The sequence below is a fragment of the Pinus tabuliformis genome, chromosome 3_1, assembly GCF_031772625.1.
Source record: "Pinus tabuliformis cultivar Carrire ecotype Pingquan chromosome 3_1, CPIR1, whole genome shotgun sequence".
Lineage (NCBI taxonomy): Eukaryota > Viridiplantae > Streptophyta > Pinopsida > Pinales > Pinaceae > Pinus > Pinus tabuliformis.
Window position 1 is genome coordinate 143,851,735 of NC_142301.1, and position 22,533 is coordinate 143,874,267.

The 22,533-nt window shown below is 37.4% G+C and overlaps 1 protein-coding gene across 1 annotated transcript; it reads right to left on the bottom strand.

Annotated features, from left to right (window-relative positions):
- Positions 1-10,805: 10,805 nt before the first annotated feature.
- On the bottom strand, positions 10,806-11,777 carry LOC149186213 (uncharacterized). The gene has a single exon (XM_089409251.1). It carries the CDS (start codon positions 11,775-11,777, stop codon positions 10,806-10,808), a length of 972 nt encoding a protein of 323 aa, XP_089265377.1.
- Between the last annotated feature and the right edge of the window lie 10,756 nt (positions 11,778-22,533).

A 22,533-nucleotide genomic window follows, 5' to 3' on the forward strand; every position in this document is an offset into this window, starting at 1 on the left:
GCATTCTCTATGTTAAGTTTAGCACCTCAGCGTTATATATTTGACACAGTTTCTCTACATTATATATTTTGCACTCAGTTCTTCTGTGTTATAATCACACAAATCCTTTCTGTTATATATCGCATATGACTATATTATGATCTCTCATGGTTACACTGTAATGGTTTCACTATGATCTCGCTCACTGTTATGAGACATGATTTCACTCTTATGATATCTTTGTAATAACAATGAAATCGATACACTATGGTCTCAGAATTGGTATATGATCTCAAGGTCTTCACATCACTGTATGTATGGTTGATAACATAGTTGATATATGGCCTAGCTCTGCAAATGGTTGGCACAATAGTTTCGGTTTTATCTTCTCTGCGTAATGGTTTATATATCTCACCCCTCAACACAATATGTATGGTTTCTATTTTTCTTAAGCGTATATGTATGGTTTCGATCTCGATGCGGCGTATATGTATGACATCATCCCCTACTGTATGTATGGTATCCTTGGAATTACAATTCCTAATAGTTGTATCTCATTACAGTGATGGTATTTATATGTTGCAACTTTATTAACAGTATGACAAGTTATTGCAGAATATTATTGGAATTGGCATATTTGTATGCCATCACAAATCAACAGGAGTATGGAAGAACAATATTAGTATTGGCATATGTAGGAATTTATATGGTAAGTTGCTCAGACAGAACACCAAAGGACACCGCTCACAAACAGATCACAGATCAATACACCAGTATTCTTAACGTGGTTAAAACCCTCAAAGAGGGAAATAGTCCACGACTTGAGCCAAAGCGACCACTTCAGGCAATTTATTAATAAAACAATGAAAATTTACATAAGCTTCTCTCATGCACGGTTTCACTACATATGGCCCTCCATGCTCTTTAAATATAGATCACGGACCAATCAAGTGTAAAGCTATGGATCCAGTGTCGGTAATACCGAGGAGAGAATGAATTGTTGGATCACTTCATTGTCTAGAACATATCGTGAACGTCAGATTGTAAGTTACAAATGTACATAGTAAAGAAATACACTTTACCTAACTCTACACTAGACCAAGTTATACTTAACTATTTCCTATGTGTCGGAATATCCTAACATCCCCCCTTAAGAACGGCTTGGGATGGGATTGAAGGATGTACAAATATGACACAATAAGAGAATCAAGGAGGCACTAGAGCCTATCCCCCCTTAGTGAAAACTTCATGAATTCCAACCTCTTTGAGAGCCTTTGTAAAGATGTCTGCAACTTGATCATCGGTTGAACAATATTGCACTTCAAGAACATGGTCATGAATGAGATTTCTGATGAACTGCATGTGTAGTTCAATATATTTGCTACGCTGATGTTGGACTGGATCTTTGCATAGTTGAATGACACTTTGATTATCACACCAAAGTGTAGTCGAATGTTGCTGCTGAAAGCCAAACTCTGACAGGATCTAATGAACCCACAGGGCTTCCTTACTAGCTTCTACGGCGCCACGATACTCTGCTTCTGCTGAAGAAAAAAATGGCACTTTGTTCCTCGCAAGCCCATGTAATAGGTCCAGAACCAAGAATGAAGACATAACCTGCAGTAGACTTCTGATCATCAGGGTCACCAACCCAATTGGAATTAGTGAAACCAACCAATAGAGGAGATGCTTCTACACAGTAATGAATCCCAAAATGAACTGTACCTCGAACATAATGAAGTATTCTTTTAGCTACTTTCCAATGACTTTCATGTGGGTTTTGCATTAACCGAGCAATAAGGCTGACAACAAAGGAAAGGTCAGGACAAGTATGGGTTAGATACAAAAGTTTTCCTACAAGCTGACGATATAAGGTAGCATCAAATGCAGGGGAAGTACAAGTGACTGAAAGTTTGGCTCCAAACTAAAAGGGAGAAGGGGTTGGCTTACAGTCTTCCATGTGAAAGTTTCGTAGAAGATCACATGCATACTTGGACTAGGAAAGGGAAATACCTTCCTTGGATTGCAAGACTTGAAGACCAAGAAAATAATGCAAGTCTCCTAAGTCTGTTATTTAAAACTTATTTTTAAGGTTGGACTTCACATGGTTTATAAGGTTGGGATCACTACCAGTAAGGAAAATATCATTAACATAAAGAACAAGAATTATAAGAGACTTACCCACTTTCTTGGTGTAGACAGTATTGCCAGAATGACACCTAGAAAAGCCAGTATCTAAAAGAAAGCTATCCATTTTGGCATATCAAGCTCGAGGGGCTTGCTTGAGACCATAAAGGGATTTCTTAAGCCGACATACAATGCTGGAGTCTGGTTGTATAAAGCCAGGAGGTTGTTCCATATAGATTTCTTCATGCAAGTCCCCATGCAAAAAGGCAGATTTAACATCCATCTAATGGACTTCCCATTTGAAAGAGGCAGCAAGAGAAAGAACAAGGCAGATAGAGTTCATTACAGGGGAGAATGTTTCAGTATAGTCAATGCCTTCAACTTGTAAAAAACCCTTAGCAACAAGACGAGCTTTATGTTTATCAACTTTTCCATCTGATCCATACTTGGTTCTGTAAACCCATTTACATCTAACAAGTTTTCATCCCTTTGGAAGAGGAACAAGATCCCATGTATCATTTGCCAATAATGAACGATATTATTCATTCATAGTTGCGTCCCAATCTGGATGGCCTGAAGCTTCTGCAAAGGTGTCAGGATCATAATTCGCTGAAGATTGATCCAGTAAAGAAGAGGCTCTATCGAATTGAGAATGTGTACGTCATTGATCTATAGGATCACCTGTAAGAGCACCTGCTGCATCCCGAGTAGCACAGACCCATTTTGGAAGATGAGGAGCTAAAGGAGGATCCTGAGAAGGTGGGGGAGGATTGTCATCCTCGCTGCCATCATCTGAAGAAGAAATATTTTCAGAAGTAGAAGGGATAGAGAGAGGTGGCACATTTGCCGAACCTGGCTCATAGGTCGATATATTTTCAGCAAACTTTACATCTCTTCTAATGATAACATTTTTGGACTTAAGTGGAATAAGTCTATATCCTTTAACATCTTCAGAATATCCAACAAAAATACATTTTTCACTCTTAGGTTCTAAAGCTTTATGTTTCTCATGTGGAATATGGGCCCATGCTTCACTTCCAAAAACATGAAAGTGATTTACATCTAGTTTAATTGAGCTCCATGCTTCTTTTGGAGTGATATTGTTTAAAACCTTAGTAGGAGTGTGATTTACTATGTAATTTGCACAATTAATTGCTTTTGCCCAAAAATTAAGACTAAGTCCTTTAGATTGAAGCATACAATTAGCCATTTCTTTTTAAGGTGCATTTCTTCCTTTCAGCTACACCATTTTTTTGTGGAGTATATGGAACAATATGTTGCATTTGATTTCCATGCTCAGTGCAAAAGTTGATGAATTTGTTGTTAACATATTCTCCGCCATTATCTGATCTTAGCTTAAGAATTTGATGTCCATATTGTTTCTCAACAAAGGCCTTAAAGGCTAAGAACATGTTAAAGATTTCACTCTTGATTTTTAAGAAGTATACCCAAGTGCGTCTAGAGAAATCATCAATGAAAGTTAAGAAATACTTGTAGCCAGAGAATGAAACAACTGGAAGTGGACCACATAAATCATTATGCACAAGTTGTAAAGGGGTTGAGGCGTGCCAAGAGGCACATTTTTCAAAACTATCCCGATGATGTTTTATGAGTACACATCCGGAACAAACACCATATCTATAAGATACCATAGGAAGACCTGTCACCATATTTTATTTACATAGATTTTGAAGGGAGTGATAGTTTAAGTGACCAAATCGCTCATGCCAAAGTTTACTCACTTCATCATTATGAGCAACAAATACCGAGGGAAGTGTTGATGACCCAAATTTGTTAAACTTATACAGCCTTGTAGAATCATCAGCAATGCGAGTAGCTAAAATCTGTCTAGGATCTCTTAGGTCCTTAATTACAACATCGTGAGGTGAAAATTCAACGATTTTACCTTCACCTGAATGAGTTATCTGATATACAGATAGAAGGTTGTAGGACAAGGTTGGAACACATAATACATCATTAAATTGACCATTGTCTAGATGAATAGTTCCCGTCCCTACAACACTAAGAGATCTATCATCACCAACATATATATTTTTGGTGTTACAATCATTTAAAGAAGAAAACATGGCTTTGTTTTTGGCCATGTGATAAGAAGCTCCAGAATCAATGAGCCACTCATGAGAATGAGAAGAAGAAGATACATTTAGTGCATAACTAGACCGAGATGCTTGACAACCACATGCAAAAAGTGTTATTTCTGAAGATGAAGTTGAAGTTGAAGAGTGCTCCAAATGGATGTTATGCTTCTTCATTGTTGCTTCCAAGGCTTCCATCTTCTTAAAGCATTTGGGTTCTAAGTGGCCATCTCAATTACAAAAGTTGCAATGTCTATCAGTCTTCTTCCCTTTGTTTTTATTTGCCTTATCATTTTGTTGAAATGATTTTTCATTTTGAGACTGAAATTGCTTAAGACCCTTGTTTAGTTTAGGACCATTCTTTTTAGGATACTTCTTCTTAGGATTATTTGAATTTGGTTGCTGTTGAGCGGCTAAGGCTTTCTTAGAAGAGTTTCCAAGATTAAGAAGACCAAGATGTAAGATTTTTTCTTGTTCTCTTATTAAAGAATCACAAAAGGCATCAAAAGAGGGGTACTTGTAGTCTTGTCCTTGAGAAATAAATTCTTCTCTAGTAGAATGGAAGGTGGAAACAAACACAGAGTAGGCTGGTTCCAACTTAGTAAGAATGGAATAGATAAGGCTACCATCTTCTTTCTTAACCTTAAAACCTTCCAAGAGAAGTCTAAGGGTCTTGAACTTGGACAAAAAATATTCACTGGAAGAAAAATTATTGGGGTCCAACGTAAGCAACTCATTTTCAAGTTGATGGGCTCTAATTTCATTTTTAATTCCAAAAGCTTTATTGAGTTGTTCCATTGCTTCATTAGCGGTATCGAGTTTTGCGATATGGAATCTAAGATCTGGAGAAATAAACATTCCTATCAACCCACGTGCTTGATCTTGTCTATTTTCCCATTTGTCTACCTTATTTTCATATTTAGGTTTAGTTTTTTGGCTTGAGGCTATTCTGTAAAGACCTTTACTTCTAAGTAAATCCACAATGTAGGACCACTATTGGAAGTAGTTGGTGCTGTCAAAAATAACTTGGCATGGACTTTCTATTTTAACAGAAACTAGGGTTGTAGATGTTGAAACTAAGCGTTCCAATAGAAAGATCTCGAAAAATTAGGCTGATTAAAAAAAACTGCTTCCGGATAAAGAAGTTATGGCTTTTTGAAGAAAAGTTATTGAAGATGCCAACGAAGTGCGTGAATGTGTGGAAATGAATGATAATGGTGTATTTAAAATAAATAAATAAAAACCCCACCTCCGCCTCCCCCCTCCAAACATAATCTAATTAGCTCACTTAATTTTTTTTTTTATGTGACTCACTTTTATAAATAAGTGAAAGTCACTTTTACAATGGTACTTTATGAGCTATCCACTAAATTGTAACTTAAATAAAAGATAAAGAGAGTTTAGAATTATAAGTGACTCACTTTTTATAATGGGTGAGAACACTTTTACACAAAGTAACTTTGAAACATAAGTTACATGTGTTTTTTGAAAAAGTAACTCAACAAAAAGAAAGACTTTAGCTGAAGACCTCTATTCTCATAAAGTAACTTTGGACCAAGTGAGATAGTTTAAAAGGTTGGTAATTTTTGGAAAAGAGGAAGGGGGGTTTTTTTGTTTTTTTTTCTTAGTCACTAAAGCTTTGGGGTGCGTGCTTACTTGAAAATTCTCTTTTTTCCTGCAAAACAAAAAATCATACAACCCAACCCGGACATGCAAAAAAAAACCAAACCTTATGGCTTGAAGTTAGCTTTCGCTGGAAACTGTATATTTGTTCTCAATGTTTCTGATTTTTCGAGATCACACTAAGGCGCGGTGGAAAAGAGCATACGCATGAGAAAAATCCTTTCTATTTCTGATTTGCCTAGATCGCACAGAGTCGGGAGGCAAAGAGCATACGCAGAAATGAAATGTATAGATCCGATAATAATAAAACTAAGAGCTAAATAAACCAAAATAAACAGAGAGATGAATAGTTAAAACTGTAAAAAAGACCGCATACCTCCAGATCTTAAAAATGACGTAGCTAGGGCTACCGGAAACATTTTCGCGTGAAACGAAATGGGTTCCTCACTAGAACAGATGCTCCTAACAAAATAGAGCAGTCCTCTCGGCCCGAAAGCAGTTAGAAATAGTAGATATAGGAAACGACAGTTGAATGCAGTTGTATCGGCTTCGTATTTGGATCTCCAACGGATGCGGCCCTCAAATAGCGCTAATACCATGTAGGAATTTACAGGGTAAATTCCTCAGATAGAACACCAAAGGACACCGCTCACAAACAGATCACAGATCAATACACCAATATTATTGACGTGGTTAAAACCCTCAAAGAGGGAAATAGTCCACGACCTGGACTATTTCCAAGTCGTGGACTATTGTGTGTTCTCGACACACAATGCACTTTTTTATGACCAGATTTGATAAAGTTATATCTCTTACTAAGTCGAGAACCCGAACTGGGTTTTGCAAGAAACCCTTTGGATAATGTCGTAGGAGCCCGAGATGTCGGAATATGAGAGAAATGATTGATACTAAACAATAAGAGAAATTATAAGAGTAGTTTCGGCGTAAATCACATGTAGAAAACCTTTGTCGACGCGTTTCGAACCAACTAGTGTGGTTCATCGTCAAGACAAGTTGAGGAGTCAGATCATGGCTGCATATTAAATAGGGAGAGTAGACCTTCCCAATAGCTAGGTTGACTAGGTTGACCATCAACGGCTATATAGAAAAACGGCTAGATAATATTATAATGTTAAAATGTCAACAGGTAATAAAGATAATATTATAATTACAGTAATTAATTTACTTCCTAATAAATAATTTTATATATTAGAATGTAATTTTGTTTCATTTTATTTATATATTATTCCTTGGTTATTAATATATTTAATTCCTTTTTAATTTATTTATTTAAATCAATAGGGATAAGTAAAGGGGGGTTTAGAAGATTTTCCTATGTTATTAAATTAATTTATTTAATTCCTTTTTTATTTATTTAAAATTACTAGGGACAAGAGTGTTATTCTATTTTATTTTATTTATATATTATTCTTAGGTTATTAAATTAACTTATTATCACTAGGGATAAGTAAAAGGGGTGTTTTAATAATATTGATTTAGTAGAATTAATATTATTATTATTATTATTTTTACAAGAACGGGTATGGGATTATATTAAACTTTGGCCAAAATGCCTTTCACCGGTTACATTTGGTCGGGCATAGCCCTTAAACTTTCTTCCACTAGCTGATCAAAGGTCCCAAATCCTGGGTACCCGCGAGATTTATTCAAGACTATCGAGTCTATCTCTGTTATTTTCCCTATCTTAAATAGACAAACAAACTGATTCAGCAAAATGTAGAAAAACATGACAATCGTTATGGAATGGAATCCCAGCTCTCAATTTCGTCTGCCAAGAGACAGCCAGCGGAAAGAGGAACTGCCCTGTTGGCTTCCAAATCAGCATCTTTATTGTTTTCTCTCAAAACGTGGAGGAAAGTTGTAGTCCGGAAAGATTTCATCAAGGTTCTAATTCTTGAAATGATTCTTGCCAGTCTTATGTCTACAAGAGAGGAATCCTCTACTAAGACTTTGATAATGGCTTGAGAATCTCCTATAATGCTGACTTCTGAGAGACCAATAGCCTTTGCTTGCTTAAGACCTTGCAGAAGAGCCAAGGCTTCAGCTTGCATGCTGGTTGACTGCCCTAATCCCCAAGCGAACTTTGCCACTGTTATGCCCTCTTTATTTTTTATAATTCCTCCTACCCCAGCCAATCCAGGATTTCCTTTCGCTGCTCCGTCGAAGAACAAAGAAAATCTGGATTGCCTGAGAAGCAAATCCGATAGTTCGTTCTCCTTCCCTCTGAATTGCCATTCTTTTATGGCCTTGTGGTACCTAATTTCGCTTGAGAAATGGAGGTCCATCGAGGCACCCCAATCTAAGTCATGCTGGCTCAGATTCAGATCTGGCAGATAATCCCCAAGAATTTATTTCCAAAGGCATTTTGTTTTGATGATGATGACCTGTGAGTTAAGACTTTCATCCCTGAAAACTCTTCTGTTACGCTCGAGCCAGATTTGCCAACAAGCGAATTTCGACGAGGAGAGCCATGCTGCTATGAATATTTCGTTTTTTGGGAGAGTTTCAGGGTAGTAATTCTGCCAATTCGCAAAAAGGTCTGATATAGACATGGGCAAAGTGAATTCAGTTTTCCAGTAACTCAGAAGTCCTTGCCAGATTTCTCTTGAAAATTTATAGTCCAGAATGATATGCTGAGCGTTCTCCTCACTGTCACAACATAAATTGCAACGAGAGGGGCCATGAAACCTTTCTTCTGCAATCTGTCAGTTGTTAAAATCCCTCTGTGGCATAACAACCAACAAAAAGAATCGACCTTAGGCATGGATTTGAAGTTCCAGATCTGGTTCCAAAGAGCTGGGTTAGGGGGGACATAAGGACGATCTTGCAGACTCTTGTAGCCTTGCGCCACCATGTACAGCCCTGGGGCAGCTCCCCATCCTCGAGCGTCCTTCTTACCCATGCGTAGAGTCGCCATCTCGTTTAGCAAGGCAAGGAGCAGATCGCGAGCTTAAGATAGTTCAAGAGGGACGGGTGGGAGTCTCCAGCGCAACCATGTTCTGCCTTCCCACTGCGATATGTCCCAAAGAGTGTTGCAGCCTGCGTTGTCCAACCACAAACGCAGCAATTGAAGAGAATTGTGAGACGATAAGGGTGGATGCATCATAATGCTATCATCCCATATCTTACATTCTTTACCGTTTCCTGGAATCCAATATGCTCTGTCTCTGATTAAAGGGACTGCTTTTTGGCAAAGTTTGATCAGCTACGAGCCTGTGGTGGGTAGAGGGGCGTCCAAACATCTCTTTCTCTTTCCCCTGAAGTATTTCCTCCAAAGGGCTCTTTGCAACCAGCCTGGATGTGATCCAATGACTCTCCAAAAGATCTTAGCTCCCATGGCTATGTTTTGGAGGCTGAGATCCTTGAAGTTAAGGCCTCCTTCGCTCTAAGGCTTGCAATTTTTCTCCCAACTTACCAAAGGGATTCTCCTGTCATTATGATTGCCCCCTTTCCAGAAGAACTTGCAAATGTAGGCTTCCATTTTTTTTATGATGCCTGAAGGGGATAGAATTACATAGAATTGAAAGATGGGGAGGCTACAGAGAAAGGATTTGATGAGGATAGTTTTGCCAGCGAGATTTAGCCATGATAACCCCCAACCTTGGATTTTGGCCTTAAATTTGTCCAACAGAGGGACCCAATCTCTGTTGTAAGCCAATTTATGGAAGATGAGGAGGCCCAAATATGTAAAGGAGGACCAGTTGAGGGAAGCAGTAAAGCCCAGAATTCTTGAAATGGTAGAAAGGGTGGAAGTCGAAATATTCCAACAAAAGATTTTACACTTACCATTGTTTAAGCTGCTGCATGTAGCTTCATTGTAGGCGTCCAGGACCTCCTTGAATCTTGAAGCAGATCTGGCAGAGGCAGCCCCTAACAAGAGGGTATCATCCGCGAACAGGGTGTGATTAACATTTTTAACACCTCTTGCTATATTGAGCCCCAGGATCTCTTGGTCAACCAGTTTCTGATCCAGGTAGAAACTCAGGACAGAAACATGAAGAACGAAGCGGAGTGGAGAGAGGGGGCAGCCCTGCCTAAGCCCTCTTGAGGCTTTAAAAAACCAGCTGCTCTCCCATTCACTAGAGGGGAGATCCAAGGATCAGCAATGCAAGCACAGGTCCATTTTAAAAAACCCATTCCAAAGCCAAATTTTTTCAGGACCTCCCAAAGAAAGCTGAGTCTGACCCGATCAAAAGCATTAACTAAATCTAATTTAATTACCATACCTTTCTCTTTGCGAAGCTGGCTCAAATGAATCGCCTCTTGAACCAGGATGAAGTTGTCAGCAAGTTGTCTCCCCTAAGCAAATCTGCGTTGGTTCTCCGGGACGATGGCTAGAAGAATGCCTTTTAGTCTATTGGCAATGACCTTTGTGATTAGTTTGTATCCAATATTACAAAGAGAGATGGGGCGGAACCGATTGAATTCTTTAGCACCCTTTTCCTTGGGGATGAGGGCAAGGAAAGATGAATTGGTGCTGCCCCCAATTTTCTGGCAAGTTTGGGATTTCAAAATCATTTTGTAGAGGTCTTTCTCCACAATCTGCCAACAGGTTTGAAGGAATTGTGCAGTGAAGCCATCCGGGCCCGGGGCTTTGTCAGGCTCCATGTCGAAGAGAGCATCTTTTATTTATTGTATATAGATCTTCGCCTCGAGCTGTTGATTCATTGAAGGAGAGATCCTAGGAGGAACCGCCTCCAAGAGTTTAGAGTTTGGGTCCGTCACTCCCTCTTCTCTATACAGGTTTTGAAAATGGTTGAAAGCTGCTCTCTTTATGCTATCGAAGTCTTTGTGAGTTGAGCTGCCATCTTTGATTTCTGCAATAGAATTGAAGCTCTTTCTGGCTTGAGCTTGTTTGTGGAAGAAGTCAGAATTTCTATCTCCCGCTTTAAGCCATAAACTCCTAGACTTCTGTCTCCAATGCTCTTCCTCTGAAAGGCAAGCTTTATGGAAGATTTGCTAGAGCTCAGCTTCCTTGTCTAAAACTTCTTTAGTGATTTTTTCATCTTCACTTTGAGCATGGTGGTGGGTGAGGTTGTCTTGGGCCTGCTTTCTCTCTTTTGCAGGGGAGGGAAGGGATTTGGCCCAAGTTTTAAGGACCGCTTTCAATCTTCTAAGTTTTTCTTCCCAAATGAAGAAAGGGGAACCTTTCACTGGAAAAATCCAACAGCCTTGAACTAGCTTCAGGAACTCTGATTCCTTAACCCAAAGAGGGTTGAATCTGAAGGGGATGGGACCGAGATCTTTGTGGCCCAACATCTCAAGAAAAATGGGCTTATGATCAGAAGCGCTACATGGGAGGATATGCAATCTGGATTCTAAGCCCAACAGAAGAAAGGAACTCTGCACCAAGCATCTATCAAGTCTGGCAGCAATATGACCAGGACCTATTCTTTTGTTAGACCAGGTGTACTTACCATTTTCTGGAGGGATGTCAAGCAGATCCCAGTCCTGCATGAGGTCTTCCACCCATTCCCTTGCAGGATCCCTTATGATTGTTCCTCCTCGCTTTTCCTCCATGCGCATGGTAAGGTTTAAATCCCCTGCCACAATGATGTTTTCCAAATTTTCTGACTCTGACAATTGTCTGATGGAGTCCCAGCACTCCCTTTTCTCCCCTATATTTGTTGGAACATAGACATTGAAAACGTTGATTGCCTCCCTCGAGTCCAAAGGTTGGAGCTTCAAAAATAGCGAGTGGGTGTTGTGCAACTCGGTGACCAGTCTATACTTGAGAGGATTCCAGAGGGAGCCCAGACCCCCAAAGGCTCCCCGTGCTGAAACTGCATGTCCGTTGCTTCCTTTCCAAATTTTTTTACTGATTTGGAGAAATTCCTTGTCCTCCATTTTGGTCTCCTGAATCAAAAGAATGTCTGGGGCTTCTCTTCTTATAAGGCTTCTTGTTGCTTCTTGTTTCACTTTGCTCTCCATTCCTCTGCAATTCCAAGAGACGATCTTCATCATTTATTTTTATGATGATGGGCTCCCTTGGAACCCTGCACTTGGTTTTTGGTCATCTTTGGATTTTTTCCAAAGAGTTTCTCCAGAGTGGGCTGACTACCCTAAAGCTTGTCTTTGTAAGTTTCCTGGTCTCTCTTTTCTCTAGCAGATTTACGACCTCTTGCAGATCTTCTGACCTATGTCTGCATGTCTCCTATTTCTCCATCCTCCTCAGACTCCTCTGAGTCATGTTCCTCCTCGGATGCTTCTATTTGCTTTTCCTTGTTTCTTGCCGTGGCACTTTCTTCAGGTCTTGCATCTGCTGAAGTCATTTTTCTGGTGGATTATCTTGCTTATCTTCTTCCTGGGGAGTCTCTTCAGCGGAGCTTAAGACCACATACGTGTTTTCTTGACTTTTTGGCGGGGGAGCATTTTGGATGGAGGCAGGTTGGGGGCCATGAACCCCAGATTTATTTTGGGATGCCTTTGACCTCTTGACCTGGTTCCAGCCCTCTTCCTTACCTTTCTCTGCTTCCCCTTTGTTCGGGCACCCTCTTGCAAAGTGGCCATAGATATGGCATTTTCGACATTTGAAAGAAAGTTGCTCATAGTCCAGTACTTGCACGTGCGTCCAACTGTCGACCTTTAATTTGATGACCTCCGGAAGCCCCACCTCTAAGTCTACCTCGACATAGATTCGGGCGCAATCGTACTAGTCATTGTTGTTTGCTCTATCAATGAATTTTCCCAGAGTATTCCCTATGTGCTTGAGGGATTCCCAGTTCCAACAATGTACTGGAAGATTGGGATCCGAACCCAGACAGGGACCGTCGTTGGGACATCCATGGTCGGATCAAAGTCAGGGGTCCATTTGTTGAGATAGAGACCCTAAGGACTCATGAAATATGGCCCATTCCTGAAGATCGGGTCTTTGTCCTCCTTTGTGTTGAACTGAAACAGGAAGAAACCTCTACCCAAAAAATAAGAGGTGACATTGTTTTCGATCAGTGGAACCCAGTTCTTAATGACCCAGTGTTCTGTCGATTTTGGCGAGGGCCAAAGGCCCATGAATTGACCCACCAGGGCTCGATTTGCCAGGGACAAAGCAACCTGGATTGGGCCCTCAGGAGGAAGGTTTACCTCCGGAACATCGTTGAGCCTTTTGACGAATTTAGAGACTTCGGGCAGCGAAGCAAGGAGAGAGGAGAAGGCTGCTTCAGCTTCCGAGGGTGAAGCTTGTGAGGGATCGATGGGCAAGCCTTGGGCCTCCATGGCAAAGCACAAATCAGCAAAACCGATCTGCACCAAGCAAGAACAAGAAGCGAGGCATCTCAAGCTCAAAGAGAAGGAAGGGATCCGATCAGTCCCTGCAGGGCGAGGGCGATCCAAGCAGATCTGAGGTCAAGGCGAGGAGGGCCTAGCAGAGCCAAGCAACCCCGTAGTCAGGAGGACTAGGATCGAGGGCGGAGACGGCCGGGAGGGAGCGCCCAGACTCAGGTTGCGCAGGACAAGAAATGAAAGTTAAAGAGATCAAATATGTTGAGGTGTTAGTGGAATTAATATTATTATTAATAATATTAATTTAATAATATTGATATTGATTTAATAATATTGGAATTAATATAGATTTAATTAATATTGATTTTATGGTAAAGGGGGGTTTAGAAAAAATTTCTTTGTTATTAAATTAATTAATTTAATTCCTTTTTAATTTATTTAATCATTTAAAATTACTAGGGACAAGAATGTTATTCTATTTTATTTCATTTATATATTATTCTTAGGTTATTAAATTAACTTATTATCACTCGGGATAAGTAAAAGGGGTTTTTTTTTTTTAATAATATTGATTTAGTGGAATTAATATTATTAATAATAATATTGATATTGATTTAATAATATTGGAATTAATATAGATTTTATGGTAAAGGTAAAAGCTTAATAACAAATAAACAAGTAAAGCCACCTAATAGAACAAGCCAGGGAAAAAAAAATAGAATGAGCAACAGAATTTAAAGACAAGAAGGTCAAGAACAGGACCATTAGTAAAACAACTAAAACAAAGGAGAAACCCTAGGAAGATGGAAAAGACATGGCTCAAAAGAGAAGGATCTGGGAAAACCTCGAAAGCAAGAAAAGGTTAAAAAGTTGGGGGGGAGGGGGGAAAAAGAAGGCAAGACTAAGAAGAAAGGGCAAGGATCCAGCAACCACTGATCTTCCAACCGTCATCTTTATTGAGATTGTTAGGCCAACCCACATTTTGAGGGTTTGAATGGAGAAAAACCATCCTTGAACCCTACCAACTAGAGAGGTTTCAACCAAAATTGTGGCCCGTTCCATATGCACATCGTTACCTAAAACCATTGTTGCTTGGGGCCAAACCTTTCGACAAACAAAATGCACTTTCTTGTGACCATATTTGATAAAGTTAGATCTCTTACTAAGTTGGGAACCTGAGCTGGGTTTTGCAGGAAACCCTTTGGAGAATTTTGTAGGAGCCCGAGATGATTGTGAGTTGATTCCAAAGCAAATGGGTTTTGTGATGAGTGTTGGTTCAATTCGATCGCCAAAAAACCAACATGACTAGAGAAGTTTGACCAAAAACCCCTCCTAAAACTCGGGTCGAAATTGGAACCCATCGATGCCTAAGAATCCTGCCCAATAAGTTGTGGATTCTTTAGAAAATATGTTAAGGAAACTGGCTAAGACAATACAGGGCGCCAAACCAGACACAACAAATCCAAACTCTGACCCTGTGATAGATGTCGAATGGGGTTAGCAAATTAGCATACATGGGGACATACCCAGCATAAAAATGTGTATCTCGAGCCATGGCATAAATAGATAACTCTGGAAAAAGACAGGTAGGAATGGACAACGAGGTCCCCGATGGGTCAGGGAAAGAATCTAAATGTCCAAGAAATGACATGAAAATGTCAAAATAGGGAGAATCCTCCAGCTCAAAGTCTACCAGTTCCTCTTCACCCATTCATTGAGAGACCAAAAAAAGACTACAAGATATTTGATGACCAACACACAAAACTACGTAATGGACACTACCTTAATACCACAAGAAACTGATAGGAAAGTTAGCACCATAATGTCCCAAAAAGATCCTCGAGAACTAGATAAGGATAAGAAAGGATGAATAGAGATCTATGAAAGTTATCCCCCTATAAAATTAAGGGAAAGTGCCAAACAGGAGTGTGGAAACAAGTATGCCATAATTAGGGTTTGCATACCCTGTCTCTCTGAAGCTACCCACTTCATCTGAAATTTCAAATATTAAAACAAGAAAATTTTAAATTCCTCGTAAATGATGCTCCAATGGAATTAGTAATCTTATGACTTTATTTGAAATTTCTATTGTAAATTATTAACAAGTACTATAATGTTGTGGTTGATGAAAATTGAAGGATAATTTACATATCTTTATTATGTCTCCTTAAATTGAACTTTGAATGAAGATTAATAGATTCTAGACAACTAACATTTTATCTATTTTTTAAATAATATCAATTTTATTATCTATTTTTAAAATAAATACAAATTTGATAAAGTTTAATTGAAAACCATAGTCTAATAAAATTTTAGACACTTGTAGAAAAATATATGCTGATTCGTTTTGTTCAAAGAATGGTCTTTGCATAAATGATATATGTATTTCTTTTATTTTCATCGTTTTATTGCAAATATATATGCACACCTATTTGTTACTGTTGTATACTCTAGGATTTTCAAGACAATATGCAACATTTTTTTTCACTCCATACAATTGGTGGATTTATCTATATAAAGTTAAATATCTTTTGAGTTTTTAAATACTTGTAGTTAAATTAACTTCATGTAGATTTATAACTCTATTTTTAAGGAGTGTTCGAAGTGGTTAAATCCATGAAATTGTAAACTTTTTTGAGAGAATAAAACTTGATAAAAGTTTGCACTCAATAGATTTTATAAGAAAGTAGGGGCCTTCAATCATTTTGGTTGAGGGGTTCGATCTACTTTAAAATCTTGTCCTCCACTTATAGTTGTCCACCACAAGGTCTTTCTTGAATGTGATTTTAAAATTTCAAATATTAAAAAAAGCAAATTTTAAATTCCTCCTAAATGATGCTCCATTGGAATTACTAATTTTATGACATTATTTGAAATTCCTATTGTAAATTATTAACAAGAAGTTCCATAAAGTTTTGGTTGATGAAAATTGAAAGATAATTTATGTATCTTTATTTTATTTCCTTAATTTGAACTTTGAATGAAGATTAATGGATTCTAGAAAACTAACGTTTTATTTATTTTTAAAATAAATATCAATTTCTAAATAAATATCTATGAAAGTTTAATTGAAAACTATAGCCTAATAAAAATTGCACTCTATTGAAAGCTTTGTTGAAAATTATATGATGATTCTTATGGTTCTAAGGACTAGTACTTGCATAAAAGATATATGTACTTCTAGTTTCCTTTAATCTCTCCCCATTTTATTGCAAAATATATATGTACATCTATTTGTTATTGTTGTAGGCTGAAGGATTTTCAAAAAAAAAAAAAATTCATTCCATTTAAATGGTGGATTTATCTATATAATGTTTTCTTAAATACTTATAATTAAGTTAACCTTATATTTATCTTAACTCTATTTCTACCAAGTGTTCAAAGTGATTAATTCCATGAAAGTGTAAAAAATTTTGAGAAAATAAAATGGATTCATGTTGGTTAGTAATTAAATAATTCATCATTGAATTGATCCACAATATTAGATTCTTTTAATTGATCCACATTATGAGTTTCTTTCATTATCTATATTGATATGAATTATGACGGTGATGAGAAAAATATTAATGCTTGTACATAATAGCCGATGAAAATGTATAAACAATGATACCACTAAAGACCCAAAAGAAACAACCTTTGATACTTTTATTAAACTAAAAATAATAGTATACTAATTTATATTATATACAAAATAAGACATATATATCTAGTGGAGGCCTTCCACTAGTAGCTTATCAAGGTTTATTGTGTGACTATTTAAATAGAAATATGCAAAGAGTACTATAAAAAAAACATAATAAATGAGAAAATAAAACTAAAACAAATCTTAGTCTTGAGGGTTGAAAAAAACATAATAATTGAGAAAATAAAACTAAAACAAATCTTAGTCTTGAGGGTTGGCTCAATTGGTTGACTCCCCATTGTTAAAGCACTTTTGCTATTGACAAGTTACAAGTTCAATTCTCTCGGCATTCTTGGGGTCATGCTCCGTGGTTGAGCTGACAAGAAGTCATCCCTTCAAATAGATCTGCCTGATACAAATTTTCCATGGACATAACAAGAAGTGATCCCTTCAAATAGATCTGCCTCATACAAATATTCCATAGACATAACGGAGTCATCCCTTCAAATAGATCTGCCTGATACAAATTTTCCATGGACATAACAAGAAGTGATCCCTTCAAATAGATCTGCCTCATACAAATATTCCATAGACATAACGGCCATTAATCTCTGGTCTACTTTATCAGGGTGTGTTTGAACAACAATCCTCCTAGCATATGGAATGCATCCATGCCTTACCTGTGTAATTCGTTGGTTCCAAATTCATTTACATGAAGTAGTGATTAGCGATTGGCAGCATAAAACAATATGATCCCCAAGTGTTATGCTACTTGATTTGGTCAGTCCGGACAACTCAGTATATGGCCAACATCATCCTCATGCCCCAATTGCAGTCGTTGCGGCTCTCCTTGTCACAAGCTTGAGTAGATGCAGCAGCCTCGGTTAACTTCCAATTAGTTCATTCATTTTTGTAGAGAATTACGGCCAGAACATGGATTTCTACCTTGGTAGAAACTGATGGGATCACTTTGTAGGTCACGAAAAGAGCTAACCAGCGGCTTAAAGTAGGCAAAAGAACGGAATTTTTATAACAAGGTTTGAGTAATTTCATGAACAAAGGGATTTATTTTAAATTTCTAATAAAAGAACTTGGAGAATTGTTGTGAAGGGCATAATGTTTTTAATATTTTTTGTTTTGAAATATAGTTGAAAATTGGTTAGAATATTGTGAGGGAAAAGGTAGATTGAAGTATCTTGTAATAAAATTAGAATTTTTTTGTTTGTATGTCCAGATCACTTTGAAATGGTGTGTGATTTTTGTATTTAGTCATTCCATTGGTGTACGTGTTTTTAATAAGAATATGGGTTATAATAGAAAATAAAAATGGAGTTGTTTTTAGTGCGATTTTTTGGAGATTCCAGTGACGGAATCCGGCAGAAAAAATTTAAGTTAAATCTTGATTTGTATTATTTAAAATGGTTTTTTCACTGCATATTTGGATTCAGCACCCTGAAAAACCTCTAGGACACTTTGATTGTGCAGAAATTAGCTATCAAACTTGCAATTTCAATAAATTGCTGCCGGATTTTAGAGAAATTTGACCGGAAAAACCCACTGGAAAAGCTTCCAAAAAGTCTCACTAAAGACAACTCCAATAAAAATAGACTTGTATATCTGGTTGGTAATATTTTCTTAATAAAGTTTTAGAGGGCAGCTCACATAAGAATATGGGTTATAATAGAAAATACAAATAGACTTACATATCTAGTTGGTAATATTTTCTAAATAAAGTTTTAGAGGGCAGCTTAATTGGTGATCAAAGTAATGGAAAATCTGTGAAATATGTGAAAACTCAAAGATCCAAAGTTCAAATCCCAAAATCCCCGAGGTTGTGACCCGGTTTAACAATATAAGAATATGGGTTATAATAGAAAATAAAAATAGACATGTATATTTGGTTGGTAATACTTCCTAAATAAAGTCTTCAGGAGCAACTCAATTGGTGATCGAAGTAATGGAAAACTTATGAAAACTCAGATATCCAAAGTTCAAATCCCCTTGTGACCTCATTTAACAAAGAGGAAGACAAGTCGTAGACCACCAAAAGCTTACTAATATTTACATGTCATGCATGTTCCTCCTAGAAAACTCAGAGATCCAAGGTACAAATCCCCCATATTATGACCTCATTTAACGAAGAGGAAAAAGGTAGTAGACCCCAAAAGCTTATTAATATTTACGTGTCATTAGATACCCAAAAACAAAAATAAGTTCTAAATAAAAAAAACAATATAGACTATATATATGGGGTTAGTTTTAATTAAATGCATTATAACACATCAATAATTTCATTTTCATTGTATTATCAATATGGGCTATATATATATATATATATATATATATATAGTTAATTTTAATTAAATGTATTATAATACATCAATAATTTCATTTTCATTGTATTATAACCAAGTGTCTAAAAAGTTTTCACGACAAAGACACTGTAGGAGGGTTTAAAGAAAATGGACGCCGCAACAGCAACTCGCCCCTCCGCCGCTGGAATAGACAGGAATAAGGTCATCGTGCAGCTGTTGCAGAACAAGCGAATAGGCAAAGAAGTTTATCAGCGACGGGGGAATTGTTACCTTCTTCTGGAAGATAAGAGATATATTGTAGATCTGGAACATGGTGCAGTGGATCAAGATTTTGGAGCATACAGGACAAATGCCGCCGTTCTACAGATCACATTCCCCTCCCAATCTGATGCAAACATGACAGATCCGGCACCCTGGGGCTGTAGCAATGTCAAATTCAACGAAGCACGCCCGGAAACAGAGCGGAGGGCTTTTAAACTCATCGTTTTGGCATCTCCAAAAGCATACAGTCATACGCTGGCTCAGATCCAAGGACAAGAAGCCCACGGTGACCATAATCCCGAGGTAAGGGAGCGTAAACTTAGGTTTTTTGCATATCAGACCTCAGATCTGTTCCATTACGCTGCAGATCTTGTTGCCCATCTATTCGAGCGAGCGCCATTGAGCCCAGAATGGGCATCTTTTTTCTTGATCCGTGGCACGACGCCCAGATCGAGCCATGGGCTCTCCGATCTAGACCTTTGTACTGTAGAGAGACCCCCACTCTGGTCAGATCTGGTAGCCTACTCACTGTTCGGAGAAGAGCAAAAGACGGATAATAGAACCTCAGAGTTAGATCTGCACATGACAGATCTGGAAGCTTCTGCTCCTGAAGCGCCCAAGGAGAATCTAAACAATCTCTTTATCAGATCCATGGAGGGGAACACAATATGTATCAGGATAGGAAGCTGGGAGGAGATAAAAACGCTCAAACAGAGGATACAAGAAAGGACAGGCATCCCACCCTGCAAACAAATCCTGATCTACATAGGAAAAATACTGCAGGAGGAGCACAAACTAAACAAATATGGCATAGGCAAAGACTCAACCATTTACCTCAGCACAAGAATCCGCGGAGGAAGTCCAGGCACGAGCTCAAAAGGAACTGTTTCCTTCAAAGATGCAGTGAAAGGGAAGAAGGAAACACAAGCACATACAGATCTGCAAGTTACAATACCCGGACCCTACATTGTCGAGCAAACAACACAAAACCCTACAATAACAATTTCTACACCTGAGGTAAATGAAATACATGAGGATTATTTAACCAAAGCTGTGATATGCAGGTTCAATGGTTTTTGGCCCAAGCCGGAAGCCCTTCGTCAATGGATATACTCCATATGGACAGCAAACTGCGACATCCATCTCTGTTCTAAAGGTTTTTTTATTGTCAAATTTGACACAGTAAATGACAAAGAATATGCATTGAACGAGGGACCATGGTTCTGGGGCAATGCTGGACTGTTTTTGACACCCTGGTTCCCAGAATTCGATCCGAATACTATGGTGGTCACCAAAATGCCTGTGTGGGTAAAATTATATAATCTACCCCTACACTTTTGGCATTTCAAAGTATTAGCAGACATTGGCAACATATTGGGGAAATTTTTAAAAGCAGATAATGACCGCGTCTCCAAGGACATCTACACATTTGCTAAGATCTATGTGGAGGTGGATCTCAAACAAGGATTAACAGATCACATCCTCTTACTACACAATGAAAAGCAATGGGCACAACCGCTTGATTATGAAAACACAGCCTTTAGATGCCGCATATGTCGTCAAACTGGCCATCTACAAAGTATATGCCCTCAAAACAAAAAAGACAAGAAAAGAAGAAAGCCACCAAAGCTGAAAGGATGGCAGTTTTCAGCCACAGATGACATAGCAGAAGAAGAAAACACAGAAGATATCAACATATCTCAAGAAGCAGAATATACAGGAAATAATACAGAACACAGCCCACAAAATGATGAAAAACAGATGGGGTCTACAATAGTGCAAACCAATCCACAGCAGCAAAGCGAGAAATACAGCCCAGCACAAGAAATTGGAGGCAACAAGCGAGCACACTCAACAGAAAGCTCAGATTCTGAAAAAGAAATTTCAAACGAAGCACACATGGCAATTGTAATAGCCACACCCAACAATGAAGGTTGGCGGAAAGTGGAAAAAAAGAAAGGTAGAAAAGCATAGCTTAGGCTGAAAATCTTTTTTATATCCTAAAGCACATGACAAGTTTTGATAAAGCATATGCTGATTCAACATCTACAACATGTAATTTTAATCAATATGAATAAAATTACGATTTTTCCAAGGGAAAGAAACCAAGTGTCTAAAAGAGATATTTGAAGTAACATAGTTTTATATTGATTTTGAAAGAAGATAAAATATTTTTAAAATATATATATTTGAAAATGCAAACTAATTAATTTATTTTAATATCAACCTATATCTATATATAGAGTGAGAGACACATCATAATAAAATACTTTAATACCCAAAAAGATGAAATTGTTAAAGTAATAAGAGATACACATACACCATAACAAAATATTTTAGTATTCAAAAAGATAGTTAAAGTAAAAAAATTAAGTATTTTCTATAAAAAGTAATAAGAAATAGATGTACAATTCATTTAATTATTAATATAAAATTAATGTGATATTTAAAAAAATATTAGTAGTAATTAAAAAAAAAATTAATATGGGTTTTATATATTAAAGAAAAAATATATATATACAAAGTTAAATAACATTAACATGTATTTAAAAGATATTAATAACAAAAAAAATCATTTTAATATAGACAATGTGGCTTATAAATGAAATATTTCAATATCATATATATATATATATATATAAAGAATAAGAAAACATAGATTTTCCTAGTTAAAACATTGAAAGTATTTTACATTTTGACCATTTTTTATGTAATACAGTATCTAATAACACTTTAGATCCATCTTAATTACAAATCTAGAAAGCATTGGGGGGAATTAAATCTCTCAAGGTGGAAATATTTTTTCAAGTTTTTCACTCAAAAAGATGTTTGCACCCCGAGATTTGATTTCTCTTGACGCTTGTTAGATCTGTGATTAAGATGGATCTATAACGGTCTATAATTCCGTGGATAACTTGGCCTTTTCACACTCAACTCTACTTTTGTAGATGCTTACTCTTTTCACGCTCAACTCTACTTTTGTAACTCCCGCCTCCTCCCTAGCGCACCCCTCTCCAAAAATAAAAAAAGCACATTTTTATTGGCTCATAAAGGGTGATGGCACAATTAGCACTTTAAAGCATGTAATGTGACAACAAATTGTTATTCTCTTCTTATCATTTGAATCATGAAATTGATCATTGAACTGTAAAAATTGATGGACAAGTCATTGAATTTGAGTGTTCAATTGTAAAAAGGGTAAAGTTCCAAACTCGAGTCAATAAAGTGTCTTCCAACCTGAAGTCATAAGTCAATCGTGAAAAAAAGGCAA